Source organism: Histoplasma capsulatum (genome assembly GCF_000150115.1).
Source record: "Histoplasma capsulatum G186AR genomic scaffold supercont2.3, whole genome shotgun sequence".
Taxonomy (NCBI): Eukaryota; Fungi; Ascomycota; class Eurotiomycetes; order Onygenales; family Ajellomycetaceae; genus Histoplasma; species Histoplasma capsulatum.
In genome coordinates, this window is record NW_025544803.1 from 1050397 (window position 1) to 1065613 (window position 15217).

A 15217-nucleotide genomic window follows, 5' to 3' on the forward strand; every position below is an offset into this window, starting at 1 on the left:
AGACGAGAGCCGACTCCCATGCAAAGTGATAGGCCTCTGACATCTTCTAATGCTGCTCCTACTTTCGTTCCGGGCTTCAGTACTCAGCTGCCAACTGCTCGACCCCCTCCTCCTGTTTCTGGACCTGGCCACCGACGGGGCCATGTCTCATTTGACATGTCTCTTCACCAAAATCTCACAAAACTTGACATTCGAGGCAACAAGGATGCTTCGCAGTGGAGCCAGCAGACAATCGGTGAGCTACGGAATATTGCATCACAACCGTTTGATTCCCTCCAGCAAAAAACCGTTGAACCAATAATAAATCGAACTCCAGATGCATCCAGGCCCCCTGAGCAGCCTGCCGCTGGTGCAAACTCTAATGGTCCTACAACGCCTTCCCAGGATAAAAGACGTGGATGGTACAACGGTCCTCTCCCAACATCCACACCCACTGGCCCACTTGCGAACCCATCTCCTGAAGATTCAAGCAGTAGCGAAGGGGTAGCAACGCCATCGGCATCTGCGCCTGAATACCATCCTGCCATAGTACCTAGTCATGGTGATATCGAAAGGCATCATTCACATATCCAGACTGAAACTCCGCATAATGTGAGTCCATAATTTTAATTTTCTTACTTTGTTGCGAAGCCTTTTGAAGCTTCCAAAATGTACTAATTTTGATTAGTGGCAGACCTGTGCTCCCCGAGAGCCCCAGTCTACTAACAATAATGCCTACCCTGTATACCCCAATCCAGAGCCACGACATGTGTTTTACTCAGGCAGCCCCAATCATCCCGCCGGTGGGATGGCCCGTTTAGAGGCTCTTGTGGCAGTTGCAACCAGCGAAGACAAGGGTACGAGCAAATTCATTTGAATTGAGCTCGTGACAGGGTATCTACCGATACAGAAGACGATATATGGACCTCTTCCGTGAAGCTTCCCTACATTTTTCCCATTCGGTACATTTTAACTCGTACACTCCTACAATTATCTGATGAAAACCGCAACACCGTCAGGGGATAAAATGCCGTTTACTTTTCCCTCCCTTTTCCTTCCTTTTTTTTTTATCGCCAGCAATAAACGGGACACGAAACGAAAATCTCCAATATCTGGGATACAGCCGCAGTATGGGAATATATATATCTTGCTCAGCACTCTACGAATCATTAACGACTTAACGACCTACCATATATACGAACGTGGAGGCATTCTCTTTATTTTTGCGTTTGGAAATATCTTTCCCTTCTTTCTTTTCAGGCTAACTCCGCTACAGCGTGACGAAACGAGTGCACAAACGGCCTTGACGGACATTTTCCTCTTCCATTATATGTTTTTGGTTGTTCTTTTCTCCCTTGTCTTTACAAGATATTAGCCACCGATCACGGCTATCGGTGCTGCTAGTATTTTTATATCTGAAAGTAACCAATTCTCTGATGCACCTTGTAACGCAAACGACTCTCGCTACTATTATGTGTTTTACGTTTCGCATTTTGTCCTTAATTTGACGTTCTTTTAAAGCCCTTGTGTTTTAAGCTGGCATGGCAACGGGATCGAAAGACGCCACTCTTCGTCTCAGGGTGACAATCCAATAATCCCCCCTATCCCGAACAGTCTTGACCATGGAAATTTGAATCTTTGGCCCCGGGTACGGAAGGATTCGATTTTGGATTTGGCCTATTATTACATCCAGACACCTTATACTATTCTTATTGACGTTTCTCCGTCTTGTCCCTTCGGCCCCCATCGCCATTCTACGCTTTTCTTTTCTACCATTTGTTGCCTTTTTTATGCCTTTCTTTCCTCCCTTTTTTTGTGAAAAAATGCTGTGCGATGACTCCATGAGCAAGTTATGATTATGCGTTAGGAAAATATGGTTTTGCATAACCCTTTGATGTCCTCTTTATGTGCTAATGCTTTTGATGTTCATGACTCTCACTTTCTCAGTGTTCACTCTTTCGATTTCTGCTCATTATAATTTGTTTCTTGTACTTTTGCAAAACAATCATCTTATAATCAACTGAGTGACTTTTTTTGGGACCTTTCTCTTCTTTTTCATCTCTTACTTTGTTTCTCTCTATCATGTACCTCTTGCCCTCCACACATCTCCTCTCATTTCTTTGTTGCTCTGCCTCGGTGTTATAATTTTTTCTCATTTCCCCGGTTTTAGTTTTCCGATTCTGTTTTATTCTTTCCTGGATTAATATCCTGGATTAATATTGGTATTGATTACTATTATTGTATTGTGTTATATTCTCAGTATGAACTTTCTATCATGTTCTTGACTTTTCATATGCTTTGGTTTACATAGGCTCCACGTTTTTCCTTAAGTCTTTTTTTCTTGTCATTTAAATCTTTACTTATTTTGGTGTAATGTTTTATGACATGTGGCTTTTATACATAACCTCTTATGTTGTTATTTCAAATATTGTATGTATGTAAGCATGTATCTATCTATCTAGTGTGTTATGGCAGAGTATTGCTTCCAATATTTTTCCCCCTAATATTCTGTCTTCTTTGTTCATTTCCATGTTTGGACTCTGTCTTTCTTTAATGGGATAATAATTACTCCGTAGTTATGTGTTGAATAATGTTTCACTCAAACCCCTGCACCTCATACCACACATTTATATATCACAGTATCAGCAACATTTATGGGACTTGATGTAAAGAAATCCAGTAATAAGAGGTGATATATGTGTTCATTGCTTTGTGTTTGACATGGAAGAAAGAGAGATAGATGTTTGATCGTCTTTGTTCAATGGACACGCACACTACACGACCACTCAAACTTTCGGTTTTCTCTCGCTTTCCTCCCCTTTCTCCTCCATTCTTCATTCTTGAACGCTTTGTTTTACTCAATCTTTATTGTTTCGTCCTTTGTGTGTTTGAATGACCTTCTTTTCTTGACGCACTCCTTATTTTTTTGTCTCTTCTAAGCGGGGCGCACGGTGCCGCGCCCCGCTTGTCGATGTTGGGATTTTTCTCCTAATCAAGCGGACGACCGATCGCATATACATCAATTTCCTCCCATATCCTCTCCCGTTGCTTAATTTTTCTGATAACATCACTTAGAACTCTTTGTTCTCTATTTCTATGGCTCATTCTCCGTCTTCGAATGAGGTGTTGGGGGCTGTGGCTGGTTGGTATGGACTGTATGTATATGGACAGTTCATGGATATAAATGTATAGTACAATGAGCTTTGTTGGCACAGGGAAAAGGGATTTAGAAAAGTGGAGAAAGAAGCTGAAGAAAGAATGTTAGAGGAGATACCTAGGTTGATTGATAGACAGATTGATTGATTGAGTTGCGTAGGGGCACGGGGACGAGTAATTGTCTCTTTGCTATCTTTCCTCTCTTATTTGTGCCTTTTTCTTCCTGTGGGGAGGGGATTTGCTTTGTTTCTCATCTGTCCCTGAATATGATTGTGAATGGAGGAGCTAGTTAGTTATATCTGCTCTTTTTGGTAGAGATCCTTTGAAATACGCCAATTTGGTTGGTTTACTACTGTAGCTGGTAAGTTCTTTCTCTCCTTTTTTTTTTTTTTCATTCTTTTCATTCTATTCTAATTTTTATTTGCAGAATGTTCAACTGTTTGGATTATTTCGCGTGAGTTATATTTATACCTCCTTCTGATTTTAACATATCCAGCTTCTGGCCAATCTTTGGGGTGCCATGCAACCTCTAAATAAATTGACTGGTGTGAACTAATTCTTTTTCTTATTATCCGCCTTTCTATCCCACACAGCCAGTCGCGTGAGAGAAAAACAAAGCAAACTCTGATCCCAAACGCCATAAGGCCACCTCGATATGTCACGGAGACGCCAGTCACAGCGGCTGGGAACACCCACCCCGGGACCACCAATGGTTCCTGGCATCAAAGTACCCGCCGATAGCAGCCATGGCGATGATGGCCAGACACCCTCCGAATATGCCAGGATTACGAGGTCTGCGAGCAAGCGTAGCGTGCAGCACCGTGAAGATGGGCTACCTGGCGAAGGAGCAAGGGGTCGGGCTTGGAGTGAGGAGGCATTGAATGAGCTTGTGGCGAAGAGTGAATGGGAGGAATATGACGATGTCAAGTCGCTGACGGGTGAGGAGAAGGAGTTGGGGAATAGGGCAATGATCAAGCTTGACGGTGGGTTGTCGATATGTCGTTTGCGGTCTACCCTCCAAGAAGGCGCCATTTCCCCCTGAGCCTCTTTTTTTTTTTGTTTTTTTTTTTTTTTGAGGCATAGTTAACAGAGTCGCTATAAATGGTGGTAGAGTTTGCGGATAGAGAATGGCCTAGAAACGCAAGCCCGATAACGGCGCACGGAACCTCGCCGGCTGATAGTAGTGTTCCACCGCGCGGCTCATCTAGACAGGTGCAAGAACCTCCTGTCGGACAGACGGGGCAATCCTCAGTGGGACGACATGATCCAAATCGCCAGGGCTCCGACCCATTGTCCAGAAGCCCTGGGAAGGCGCCAAATAACAGTCAACATGAAGATAGCAGCAGCAATAATATAAGATTTAACATAGAGGAACTGCATTTGAGTTTGCAGAATGGAAAACCTCGAATGAGAATAAGGACATGGGCGGGGAGGAAACCTTCTTTAAGAAGTCCCCGGCCTAAATTATCGACTGGGTTCTCCCCTTATCCTCTCCTGACTAGACCGGGGAGACGAAGAATAGGAGTCTCTTGAGTGAGAAGGGTGGAGGAAATAATTGCCATGATGACGACAATAATGGTGTGGCACCAGAGAGCCATGCACAGGTGTGGGCCTCAAGGGGCCTCAAAATAATTATTGCCAGCGTACCGGATACGAAAACGGCTCTTGGCAAGTAGCCTGGGGAGTATAAGGGCAAATAACTAGCAATGCCAAATCGTGGTAGTCCTTTTGAGGACTGTGATGGTTCGTATTTCTCATTTATTCACAGGGGAAGAAGATATTAAATCATAGGAACGGACGGAATTGGTTTGTGAGGGGAACAGGAGGATTTTGGCAACCTTGGGGCGAAACATGGAGTTTGTTTGTTTATCGCTCTTTGGTCTTGAATGGAGCTGGTTTTTTTAAAGTATATAATACTAGTTGAAGCCTCTTCTATGTTTCTGTGGGTAAAAGCATATTCTTAGATCGGGAATTTGCACACAGATAGGTTAACAAATCAAGGCTGGCGTGTAACTAAATCCACGTGAGCGGCGGCTCGGCCCGAAAAGCTTAATCAGTCAGCCCAACCTCGAACATCTTGAAATTTCTATATTATAGCTCTAAACTATGGAATAGGCTTTCTCAGAACTAGCGTTTTCATATTACACCCAACTATCGTCCTTCATCATAGACAAAATCTAATATTTAATGAATGATTTGAGGCGCACTGAGGGAGATCATGTTTCTGTTGAGCTGCAGGGGAAGTGCGGAACCTAAACTAGATGGTCATGTATACAACAGAGAAAATGGTATTAATGAAGTTGAATCAAAAATCACAACCAGCCGCAGTCTACTGCTGACCACACATGACAATAGGGAATCCAGTCTACACATCAATCAGTGCAGTTTGAGCCCGGCCCATACCGGAGCAAAACTGTATCAGGAAGGGAAATGGTATGGTCACCGGGTGAAGATTTAGAGCCGGTTCGGAGGCTCAGGGAAAGGAGCTAAGGGAGCTCCACATCGAGAGGAGAGAGGAGACAGAGAGAAGACATTCAATGAGTGGGAGAGGGTTGATATAGCGATCATGTTAAAACGCTAAGGAAATTGTTCATGATCAGGGCGATATGTCTGGATGGCTTGGAATCACACTATTCGCTAGCGGGTGCTTCTGCATGCATAATCAGTAGATATGATAAGTTTCGCTGTATGGTAAGGGAATCGGTTGAGTTTCTGACAATCTATTGCAGGAAAAATAGAGAAAGAGGTACTGTATCAAGAAGTGCATCCATTTTCATTCTCTAAGGCCCACAGAAATACCCGTCTCTTTCTCTTCACACTTTTTTTTCCCCTTACATGATAGAAATCAAGGATGGAAAATAATAATGAATTTTCACTTGTGGAAATCATAAATCCATGATTGTGTATGCAAAATCCGTCGAAATCACCAATATGGGGGCCTTAACCCACTCAATCCAGACAAAGAATTTTCCACCCCTGAGGCAACGGCACTGCCCTCCTCCTTTTTTCGCTGACCTCCAAGTTCAAGTTGGATCTGTCGGTGAATATGCACAAGCCAGTCGACGTAACTTTGAGCATCGTTGTTTCTATCTTCGAGAAGAAGTCTCGCAAACTCGTATTCGGAGCCATCTATCCCTTGCCGAGCAAGCTGTATCGTTACCGACTTGGAGCCGCGAATGGTGGAGAGATATTGAATAATATTCCGCACTTGGGCATTCAGGTGGGTTTCCAGCAAAGGAAGGGATGAAATGTTGGGATCAAGAGACTGTAGTGTTGTTTTACCAGGGCCAAAGAGGTCCTCCAGAAGATTTGGGGAAACTTGAGCATGAAGCCAAAGGAGACAAATCTGGCCATTATCCACGAGGTAAGCACCTCCTTCTTCGATGCGTGAGAAGGATGCTCGGAGTGCTGGAGGAACTTGGAGTTGGTCCTGCTCATTGGCGAAGCCGTCTTCTGGGCGTAAATTATGAATTGGAATAATATGAGGATATAGATAAAGAGCAAGTTCATTACAACCGAATGAACGAAGCATACGCGTGTCATGGACCCGACGATCGGAAGTCTCATGGCCAGCTGTTTTCACGTCAGAATGAAGCTCTTGTCATGTAACTAACTCAGCACCAGGTACGTGTTCCGATAATGGAAACGGTGGCAGTCGCTGAAACGCTGACACTTACCTTTGAAAGCACGACATTTTATCAAACTTAGTATATACATGGCAAACTCCTTCATATTCTCTGGCAAAACAAGCTGTCCGGGAGGATGTGACAGAGAGAAATTCTTTCGGTAGCCCGCAAGGATATCGATAGTCCTCTCAGTTAACCCGGCTCGGATATCTTTGTGTGACTTATCAGGCACTTTCGAGGCAGCTTTGTACCCGGTATTAGCGTTACTTCCTATCATATGACATATTCCAAACTAACCTTCTTTGGCCATTATATTGACCACAGCATCTTGGTCAATTGCTTTCATCGTCTCCATCCCGCCCTCATTGACGCCAGCAACGATGTTGATGCATCTTACTCGTCGCTGTCCGCTAGCAGTGGTGTACAGGAGCGCAGCTTGGAAATGAGCATCTAGCTTCGTATCAAGCTTTCCGTCATACGTGAAAACAACACCAAAGGCCTTGTCTGCATCTATACTGCCCAACTGCAGGTCTGAACCAAAAGTGTGCTGAACGTAGTTACCATGATACGATGAGACTTGAAGTCCATTGGAGCATCGGACTTTTAGCAAAGCTTGGTAACCCGTTTCCCTGTTTACAGCATGGGAAAGCTCATTTGACAGCTTCAGGACATCGCGAGGAGAATGGAAGTTGGGATATAGGAAGGTCTCTCCACCAGAAACTGCAGCCACGTGGCCTATTGCAAGAATGCTTAGCATATGACGTCCAAACCGGGGAGCGAGGTACGTACCGATCGTAGCTACGTCCATATAAGCACCGCCACATGAGGCTAAGAAAAAGTCAATTCCGACTCCACTCTCAGATAGTTTATTTGCAGTTCTTTTCCAACCAGGGTGATCGGTGGTGAGAAGCTTCTTTTCGGCATCAGTGCCCGATCCTTTGCCATCATCTCTCATAAATAGTCGGCCGGGTCCCCATGTTGGTAAGCTTGCTAGCGTGCAAATCATTTTACCACCAGTTTGCTCCAGTGCGGATAAGGCGGCATTTATGGCAGGTAATAGCGCTGGTTCTGGGTTTTTAATATGTGAAAATAATGTTGGTATTTGTGTTAATAGTGATGAGATGACATGCCTAAGGACAAATTAGTATAATATGAAAGGTAGAACATATGATGCGGTCATTAGTACTTGGATTCATAAGGATCAACAAACAGGCCTTCACTCAGAGGAAGGAAAGGATCGTTAAGATCGGTCATCACAATCATTTGAGCTTGTTCGAGGCGAGACTATAAACATTCGTAAGTAGATGAGATTTAAGACGAAGACACAAGTAAGCAAACATACGCAGAGGTTATAAAAGTGTACTTCTTTATCAAAAGTAATTATTCCAACTTTTGACCCTGCAGGGAGTTTTCCGGGTCGTGTATTTTGGTCTTGTGTTTCTTGGTCATCGCTACTACCTCCATACAGGGCTCCAATTATTCCCTCGCAAGAAGCCTCTAAAAATCCTCGAGTTACTGATTCTTGTGAAACGTCGATCAGAAATAGCCATCGTAGCCCTACAGGAACGTTTCCCCAATATTCTTTAGGTACCATATATTCAACTGTTCCCAGCATCAACTCGGGGCGTTGCATGCGATCTACCCGGACCCCTGACGGCTCCAGCGGCGAAAAATATTCAGGTGGTACCTCATTAGGAAAGGTACACATGTTGCATACGAATTTATTGCCGCCTGATCTGAACATCATGAAGGGGTTTATATATGCTCTGCACCTTCGACATCTGGGAGGGCCAGCGTCGCCGAAGTCTAGAACAGGGATGGGTTGTTCGCCAGAGTCTATGGGAGCAAGAGGTTGGAGAACCATACCGAGAGGAAGTGCGGTAGACGAGAGGAATTCGAGGGTAGAAGGGATATTATTAAGTGTAAGCCGAGCGAACTTTGGAGAGGAATTGCCTTGATCGTGTGCTACGAAAGGGACAGTTGCTGGAGGGGGTATGTGACGTTCCATCGTGGCATATACGTGGTTGAGATAATATTGTGCAGCAACATCGCGTGCAATTGGAACGCCTGGAACTTGTTCAGGGTCAACCTTCCCTTGGGTAGAAACCGAGCCATCTCCAGCAGAAGAAAATTTAGCGCTCCCGCCAAAGGGCTGTCCCGATTGTAAGGGCTGTTGTGAGCCTGGAGAAGCTGAGTGAGAATATGGAGAGCTCGGTGGAAGTTGTTGGTTCATTCCTGATTGAAGCTGAATCCCACTTTGTGCCATCCCATTGAATGTTTGTGAGGTAGGAGACGGCACACCAATATCGTGATAAGCATGTCTATCCTTTTTCTTGTGAGTACGGATGCTTCCGCCCATGGCTCCACTGATCCCTAAGCCGCCCATCTGAGATGATAATCCTCCCATTGTATCTCCTCCTTGAGTTTCCCCAGGCAATCCTGACGAATATCCGGCTGAGTCCATGGGGCCCATTGGGGACGGATTATCCCCATGTGGAGACTTATTGTGCTGGTAGCTCGGGTGCCCTTGAGCAATCGGAGGGTTGAACTGCGGCGGCGCACCCGCCGTCCTCATGTCTTCCTCACCCTGACCTAAAGAATGATATGTCGAGAAGTCGGCCATGTTTGTGCCAGGTGCGGGTTCGCCACAAATAAACGAGTGGGCCTTCTGACCTTCCTTCGCGAGTATCCGCAATCGCTCGCTGCTATATCATAGCCAGAAAAGCACGGTGGGCGAACGTGTAATTAATTACCCCCAGACTGCGACTGGAAACTGACCACATATCGAATGGCGCTGGGGAACCTTACTCTCCGGAGTTACGTTTGACCGAGATAGTCATGTGATATATACCTCATCAGCCTCTTTTCCCTGGAGATAATGGCATTGCTAGTGGAGTGTATGAAAGGAACAAAAACAATGGTTTTAGACTTCCTATTGCTATCCAGACTCTATCGTAAGGAAAGAACTTCAAACAGAAGCTATATACGGGGTGGAGGGGGGTTGTGTCCACTAGACAGAAATAGCACAAAGAGTGCAACAAAGATAGCCAACAGAGTTAAAATCTGCAATAACATAACAAGACGTATATAGGTATGCGCAGGATATGGAAAATAATATAAAACCGAGAATGAAACTGAAAACAACAACAAGAAGAAAAGCGACAAAAAACCAAAGAAAACCCTGATCAGTGAAACTAGATGATCACAGAGCTATTCGCGAAAATTATGCATAGGGGGGCTCACATAGAGAATCAAAAACACGCTGGGTAATTTTACAAAACTGGAGAGAATTGAAATCCTTTGATTTCAAAGGTGAAACTGGGTAACCTAACTCCGCGTTTCAATGTCCACTAGGCTGCGTAGACGCTTGAAAAAAAAAATAAGAACGAGTATTAAGCATAATAAAGTGGGTAGCGAAAAGGAATGGTAAAAGAGTTCATTGCAAGCTGAGGGAGCTGGCCAGCCAAACTGGATTTGCATTTGCCCTCCGGTGTTCATTCCAGCCAACTTCTGTGAGAGTTTTGCCTACCATCTCTTGCATGGCCGCAGCTTCTCCTTTCCCTTCTCCAATGAAATATTCTTCGCCCCTAGTAAATCTGGTCGTACCCCCGAAGACCTCTTGCTGGCATTCAATGAGTCCGCGGCCTCTTATAGCATCACCCTGTGGGCATATTTGTCTAATAAGATCTGCCACGGTCATATTGGTTGGAGCCTGGTATGTCACGAAATCGAAGATTCCGTCGTGGGAATCCCAAGGGTAGTGAGTTGTGCAGCGGAATAAGTGGATGGTTGTGTTATGTGGTGGGAATATATATCCATGCCCTCCAGGCAGAACAAGCGGTTGATCGGTTGTGCCCGGCATAATACCGCCGTGCGGGTTTTGGTAGTTGGGACCTGGAGGGGCAGGGGCCCCAGGGTTAAATGCAGGTTCCTGCATACCAAATTGCTGTGCATGTTGGGGTTGGAAAGCAAACATGTTGGCAGGGAAGGCTGCATGGTTATTAGGGAAGGCAATGGACTAATTGGAGAGGATGTGAGAGCCCATACCTGGAGGGAAAAATGCTGGTCCAAAAAATCCTTGGAGAGGGGCTTGTTCAACAGGCGCGTGTGAAGGCGGGCCTGGTACAAACATTGGAAATCCAGGAGCAGGAAATTGTGGCTGTGGCGCGTGTGCAAAAGTTCCCAAGTTCGGGGGCATTCCTCCATTGGGAGGTTCTCCATCCATGGTTAAATAGTGGATTTCAGCCATTGTAAAACGTGGATATATATGTGTGTGGATGTAAGGTTGACCAATAAGGCTATCTCAGAACGATCAGCGAAGATGGCTATTTATGTCAGTAAAGGGCATCGACGGTGGCAGTCCAAGAGCACTAGGGAACCAACCTATATTGATGTCAATGCATAGATGAAGCGTGCCTATGTGTTATATATATATGGATATAGAACCGACTCTTCTTGACCTCAAGGAGGAAGTAAGAAAAATGGGGCAGGCAAAAGGGAGCGTATGGATATTTATAGTCTGCATGAAAATCATGCCTGAGCTCTTGCAAACACACCCAGAACTTCACAACCAATGTAAAAGGTGATAATACAAATATTTGACCGGTGGGCAGCTTCACCCACACACGTATCAAAACATCGTGCAAAGACATCTTCTTTATCCTCACAAATTGACTTGTATCAAAAAGTGAAAATGGTAAAGCTTGACACAAGAAAGAAATCTCTTTGTGAGCAGTGCAAACCCCTGTTTGTTCTGTGAATGAGAAAGTCAATAACAACAAAACAGCAGATAATAAAACACTTTGTTAAATAAATTCAATGCCAAAGATCTTTAGATTTCGTGAGAATTTTATTTGGATATCAACCAAACACACGAGATCAGGAACAATGCAACAAGAAAATTTTAAAAAGTGGAATCCCCGGGAAACGTTGTTGGTGGAATGACAGGGGAAATGACAAATAAATTATCCGCCAGCAACAATTGCCAGACCTTCATAAATTTTCCTCTTCACTGCTAGAAAGCTCCCTTCATCGCGCTTCAAGGCTGAACGGTTCGACAGCGCAGATTGAGCGGCGCCTTCAATTTCAATTTTTCCTGTCCCAGACTTCCGGACGGCGACGAACCCATCAATCAAAAGAGTGCCTTCACCACGAAATTCCGCAGTGTGGCCTGAGGATTGCATAAGTTTGCGAAGATCAGCTAGCCTAAGGTCTCCAACGTGAAGCGGTCGAGTGACGGATCTTGTTGCCGCAGCCATATTGACCGGTAGAACATCTAGAAGAGGGAAAGAGTGTTTTCTAGGCACAAGCTGCTTTTGCTCAATCCCCTCAGAGCTAGAAGCATTCTCCGAGAACATCCTCTGTTTCTTTTGAGACATTCCCGGCCCATCTTCGTCAGCAACCATCGGTTCTGGTCCCCGTAATTCTCCCGTGAGAGCGACAACGCCTAAACTTCGAACGCTTTGCCACTTTAGCCGTTTAACCAACGTACTGCTTAGTTTGACCATCCACGCATTCGTGTCCACACTGGCGTCCACTGTTTCACCAATCACCGGTGTGAAGATGTCCACAACGGACTGACTGGATGACCCCAGCTCTAAACCAGCCTTCGCTGTTAATAGATTCCGACATTCAGCGGCAAGAGCCTCTGTTTCTTCCTTGAGACCCGCGGTCAAAATCAATTTCCTGGGTTGTATAAGTGGAATGAGCATCTCCAAGCTACGCTTGTCATGCAATCCAGAGAAATCTACGAAGGCAATTCGGGCATTCAGTTCCAATGTAGAATAAGTAAATGTAACCTTCGAGGGCCCCTCGATGTGCTGTTCTTCAACTTCTTCCTCAGACGCACTAGCATCTTCAGTGCCGTTGGCGCCGATTCCATCAGGAATAACCAAATTTCCGCTAGCATCATGTAAATCCCGAGAGCCAGGTGATATGTGCTGCCGTTTATTTGGAACGATTGCTGGTTGTTTTCCGTTAGCGCTAACATCACCCCATCTTCGCTTCTGACCGGGCATCGTTTGAATACGTCCATCCGGCCCACGTTTTGTTTGTATTTCGGCTTCTTCACGTTCCTCGGCTCTAAGGTACTCTTCTGGTCGTATAAACTCGCCGTATTCGTCTCCACGTTTTCTTGAAGCAACGTAAGGAAACATCCGTTCTCTGCCCTTTTTACCACGGACATCGTAATCATGAACATTTTTCCGTCGTAAGAGAATATTCACCCCCAGGTCGGCATCGCTTAAACCTAGCTTATTCTTATTGGAATGAGCGAGGGAAACTGAAAAGTTAAGCACTTTTCCTTGCTGTTCTGAATCTGAGTCCTCTGATGAGGACGAGCTGGACCCATCATCAAGTGCATCAGCCGTGGTTTCTAATCCAGAGTCTCCCCTTCCCTGAGCAGTATTCTGTAATTGCCTCCTTGTTGCAAGGTACTGCTGATACACGAGCAGATCATTGGCATCCAGAGGAGTCTTTTCAACATCAGTGACAGTGAGCAGCCTCCCACCACTGTGCACTTGCTCCAGAAGCTCCCCGTTAACAGTCGTTTCTGAAGAAACCCCATCCTTTCGCTCCTCATAAATTGTCCATATTTCATGAGCTAGAGAGGGTCTAAAACGAAAGTTATCCACCATCTGCTTATTAGGAGATACCGAGAATGATTCAGTCAAGATAACAAGATTCTCAGATCCTGAAGCTATTTTCTGCAGAACATGCTTGGAATATCCCCAATCTAGTGATGTGTCAGACGTTAAAATTACTTTAGGCGTATTTGATCCTAGTATCTTCTCTAGTTTGGCCTTGCGTTCCACAATTTTAAGGTGTTTGAATGTGAAGGGACCGAGGTTTTTGAATGAGCTATCGCCTCTTTTGTCTGTCATGGCTGCTGACGGAGTTCGTTGATTTGGGCCGTCCTGACGGCCTTTACCACCGGCAGCGACAGGATCGCCTCCATGGCCGGCTTCGAATTCACGGACAATTCCCTCGTCCATCCATTCAAGCATACTTCGAGCGAGCCGCATTGTCCCATAACCCTTTTTGCCAGCCAGGTAAAGTTCTCCGCTTTTCAATGGATCCTCTCCGTCCGCAGTCTCTGCTGATTCTCGCCACGCGTGTTCCAAAACATATGCCAACTCAAGGGCTCGAGCACTTGTATCGGTGGGTATAAGAACCGTCCCACCCTTGGAGAAGCAGTTCCGAATCATATCCATGAGTAGATCATCCCTTTTTTTCCTCCCACCTAAAAGGGAAAACTTATCCCCGCCCCTTGTGCTGCAGACAAACGCAGTCGGCTTCCTCAGCTGCTCAACTACTTCTGTCCCACTTGCGCCCGATCCTCCAAACCAGGCCGCACCAGCAATGACGTTCTCTCTTGCTTGGTTCCAATCGACCGCATAGATAATAGATTCCATACCATGTTGAATATGCCATATGGTACCTCCAACAGTATGACCAGCGTTATACGCTGTGAGGGTCAGGCCGTTGAGTGGGGGAGAAAACGGGGATGGTAAAGGTTGGTGCGGCTGAGAATATTTCAGGGGGTGGATTAGTGAGAAATAACGGGCAATCTCTTCGGTCGTGGGTGGAGGCAAAAGTATTCTAGGGGAGTCGTTATGGTCTATATTTGCAGTATCTGCTACATTTTCAGCTCTACTGGATATTGGCGACGATGGAGAGGAATCCGCCGATGTAGCTTTCGGCAAAAAGGTGGCAGCAAGGGGTGCGGAAGAATAAAGGTCTTGAAGAAGTGTGCGGCCTAGGGCAATGACTGGACTGGTTGCGTAAATGGGAATCTGATTAAATAAAGGAAAAGTTTTGCAGCAATGCGCAAATGCACCAATGTGAGAGGGCGTTGCGTGGGTTAACAAAACGAGCGACAACGTAGGGATTTGCCTAATCGTTCGCGCAAGTAGGACGCAGAGGTTAGCCCAAAGAGGTAGAATATAGACGAAGCCCCTCTTACGATAATTGCCTTTTGCTTGAGTGAGGCATCCAAGAAGAACATACCTTTCTAGTTCCGCAAGAGCGGATACATCAAAACTCTCATCCCACCCAACATCCACCAGTATCTTCACTCCACCATCGAGCTCTAGTATCGATTGGACGGCTCTCGAACCGGATGATTGCGCTCCAAGCAAAGGAGTAAAGGTAAACATGTTCTTCGTGAAGATCGGAGGCTGGAACCAATCTCCGTTAGATTTCGTAGCAGCGCAGCCGGATCTCTTGAGCGGGATGAACCTTTGGGGAAGGTCAATCGGGAAAGGGTCAAATTGGGGGAAGTGGAGGGTTAAGAGCCTCGCATGATTGTCATTTAAAGACAGCTTCTTGAATATACATTTGGCTAGGAGCTGAGCCAAACCGTACAGACGTTGGTGCTCGTTAGATGCGCCCCAAAATGAAGATAAGTTGTATCCTTTGATATTTTCCGCTCACTTGGTGAACAGAGCTGGACGCGG

The 15217-nt window shown here is 45.5% G+C and overlaps 6 protein-coding genes across 6 annotated transcripts in view; 2 read left to right on the plus strand and 4 right to left on the minus strand.

Moving 5' to 3' along the window:
- The window catches only part of HCBG_02507 (C2H2 transcription factor), a gene marked incomplete at both ends in the record, with an annotated part of 2254 nt that extends 1398 nt beyond the window's left edge, over positions 1-856 (plus strand). The window contains 2 exons of the mRNA XM_045429556.1: positions 88-591; positions 668-856. Coding sequence (XP_045289451.1) covers positions 88-591; positions 668-856 — 693 coding nt within the window. The remainder of the gene's footprint in view (positions 1-87; positions 592-667) is intronic.
- Positions 857-1510: 654 nt separating this feature from the next.
- HCBG_02508 (uncharacterized protein) lies at positions 1511-1822 on the minus strand (the record flags this gene model as incomplete). Its single annotated transcript, XM_045429557.1, has 1 exon — positions 1511-1822. The coding sequence occupies one exon, from the start codon at positions 1820-1822 to the stop codon at positions 1511-1513; it is 312 nt and encodes a 103-aa protein (XP_045289452.1).
- A 2022-nt stretch (positions 1823-3844) lies between these two features.
- Positions 3845-4492, plus strand: HCBG_02509 (uncharacterized protein; the record flags this gene model as incomplete). The annotated part of the gene is made up of 2 exons (XM_045429558.1): positions 3845-4118; positions 4344-4492. The coding sequence occupies 2 exons, from the start codon at positions 3845-3847 to the stop codon at positions 4490-4492; spliced, it is 423 nt and encodes a 140-aa protein (XP_045289453.1).
- Positions 4493-5959: 1467 nt separating this feature from the next.
- On the minus strand, positions 5960-9525 carry HCBG_02510 (Sec23/Sec24 family protein; the record flags this gene model as incomplete). The annotated part of the gene is made up of 6 exons (XM_045429559.1): positions 5960-6708; positions 6813-7031; positions 7059-7496; positions 7551-7891; positions 7948-8045; positions 8104-9525. The coding sequence occupies 6 exons, from the start codon at positions 9382-9384 to the stop codon at positions 6059-6061; spliced, it is 3027 nt and encodes a 1008-aa protein (XP_045289454.1).
- Positions 9526-10197: 672 nt separating this feature from the next.
- HCBG_02511 (uncharacterized protein) lies at positions 10198-11010 on the minus strand (the record flags this gene model as incomplete). Its single annotated transcript, XM_045429560.1, has 2 exons — positions 10198-10751; positions 10809-11010. 2 exons carry the CDS (start codon positions 11008-11010, stop codon positions 10198-10200), a joined length of 756 nt encoding a protein of 251 aa, XP_045289455.1.
- A 119-nt stretch (positions 11011-11129) lies between these two features.
- HCBG_02512 (cleavage and polyadenylation specificity factor subunit 2) lies at positions 11130-14917 on the minus strand (the record flags this gene model as incomplete). Its single annotated transcript, XM_045429561.1, has 3 exons — positions 11130-12207; positions 12253-14654; positions 14769-14917. The coding sequence occupies 3 exons, from the start codon at positions 14915-14917 to the stop codon at positions 11726-11728; spliced, it is 3033 nt and encodes a 1010-aa protein (XP_045289456.1).
- Between the last annotated feature and the right edge of the window lie 300 nt (positions 14918-15217).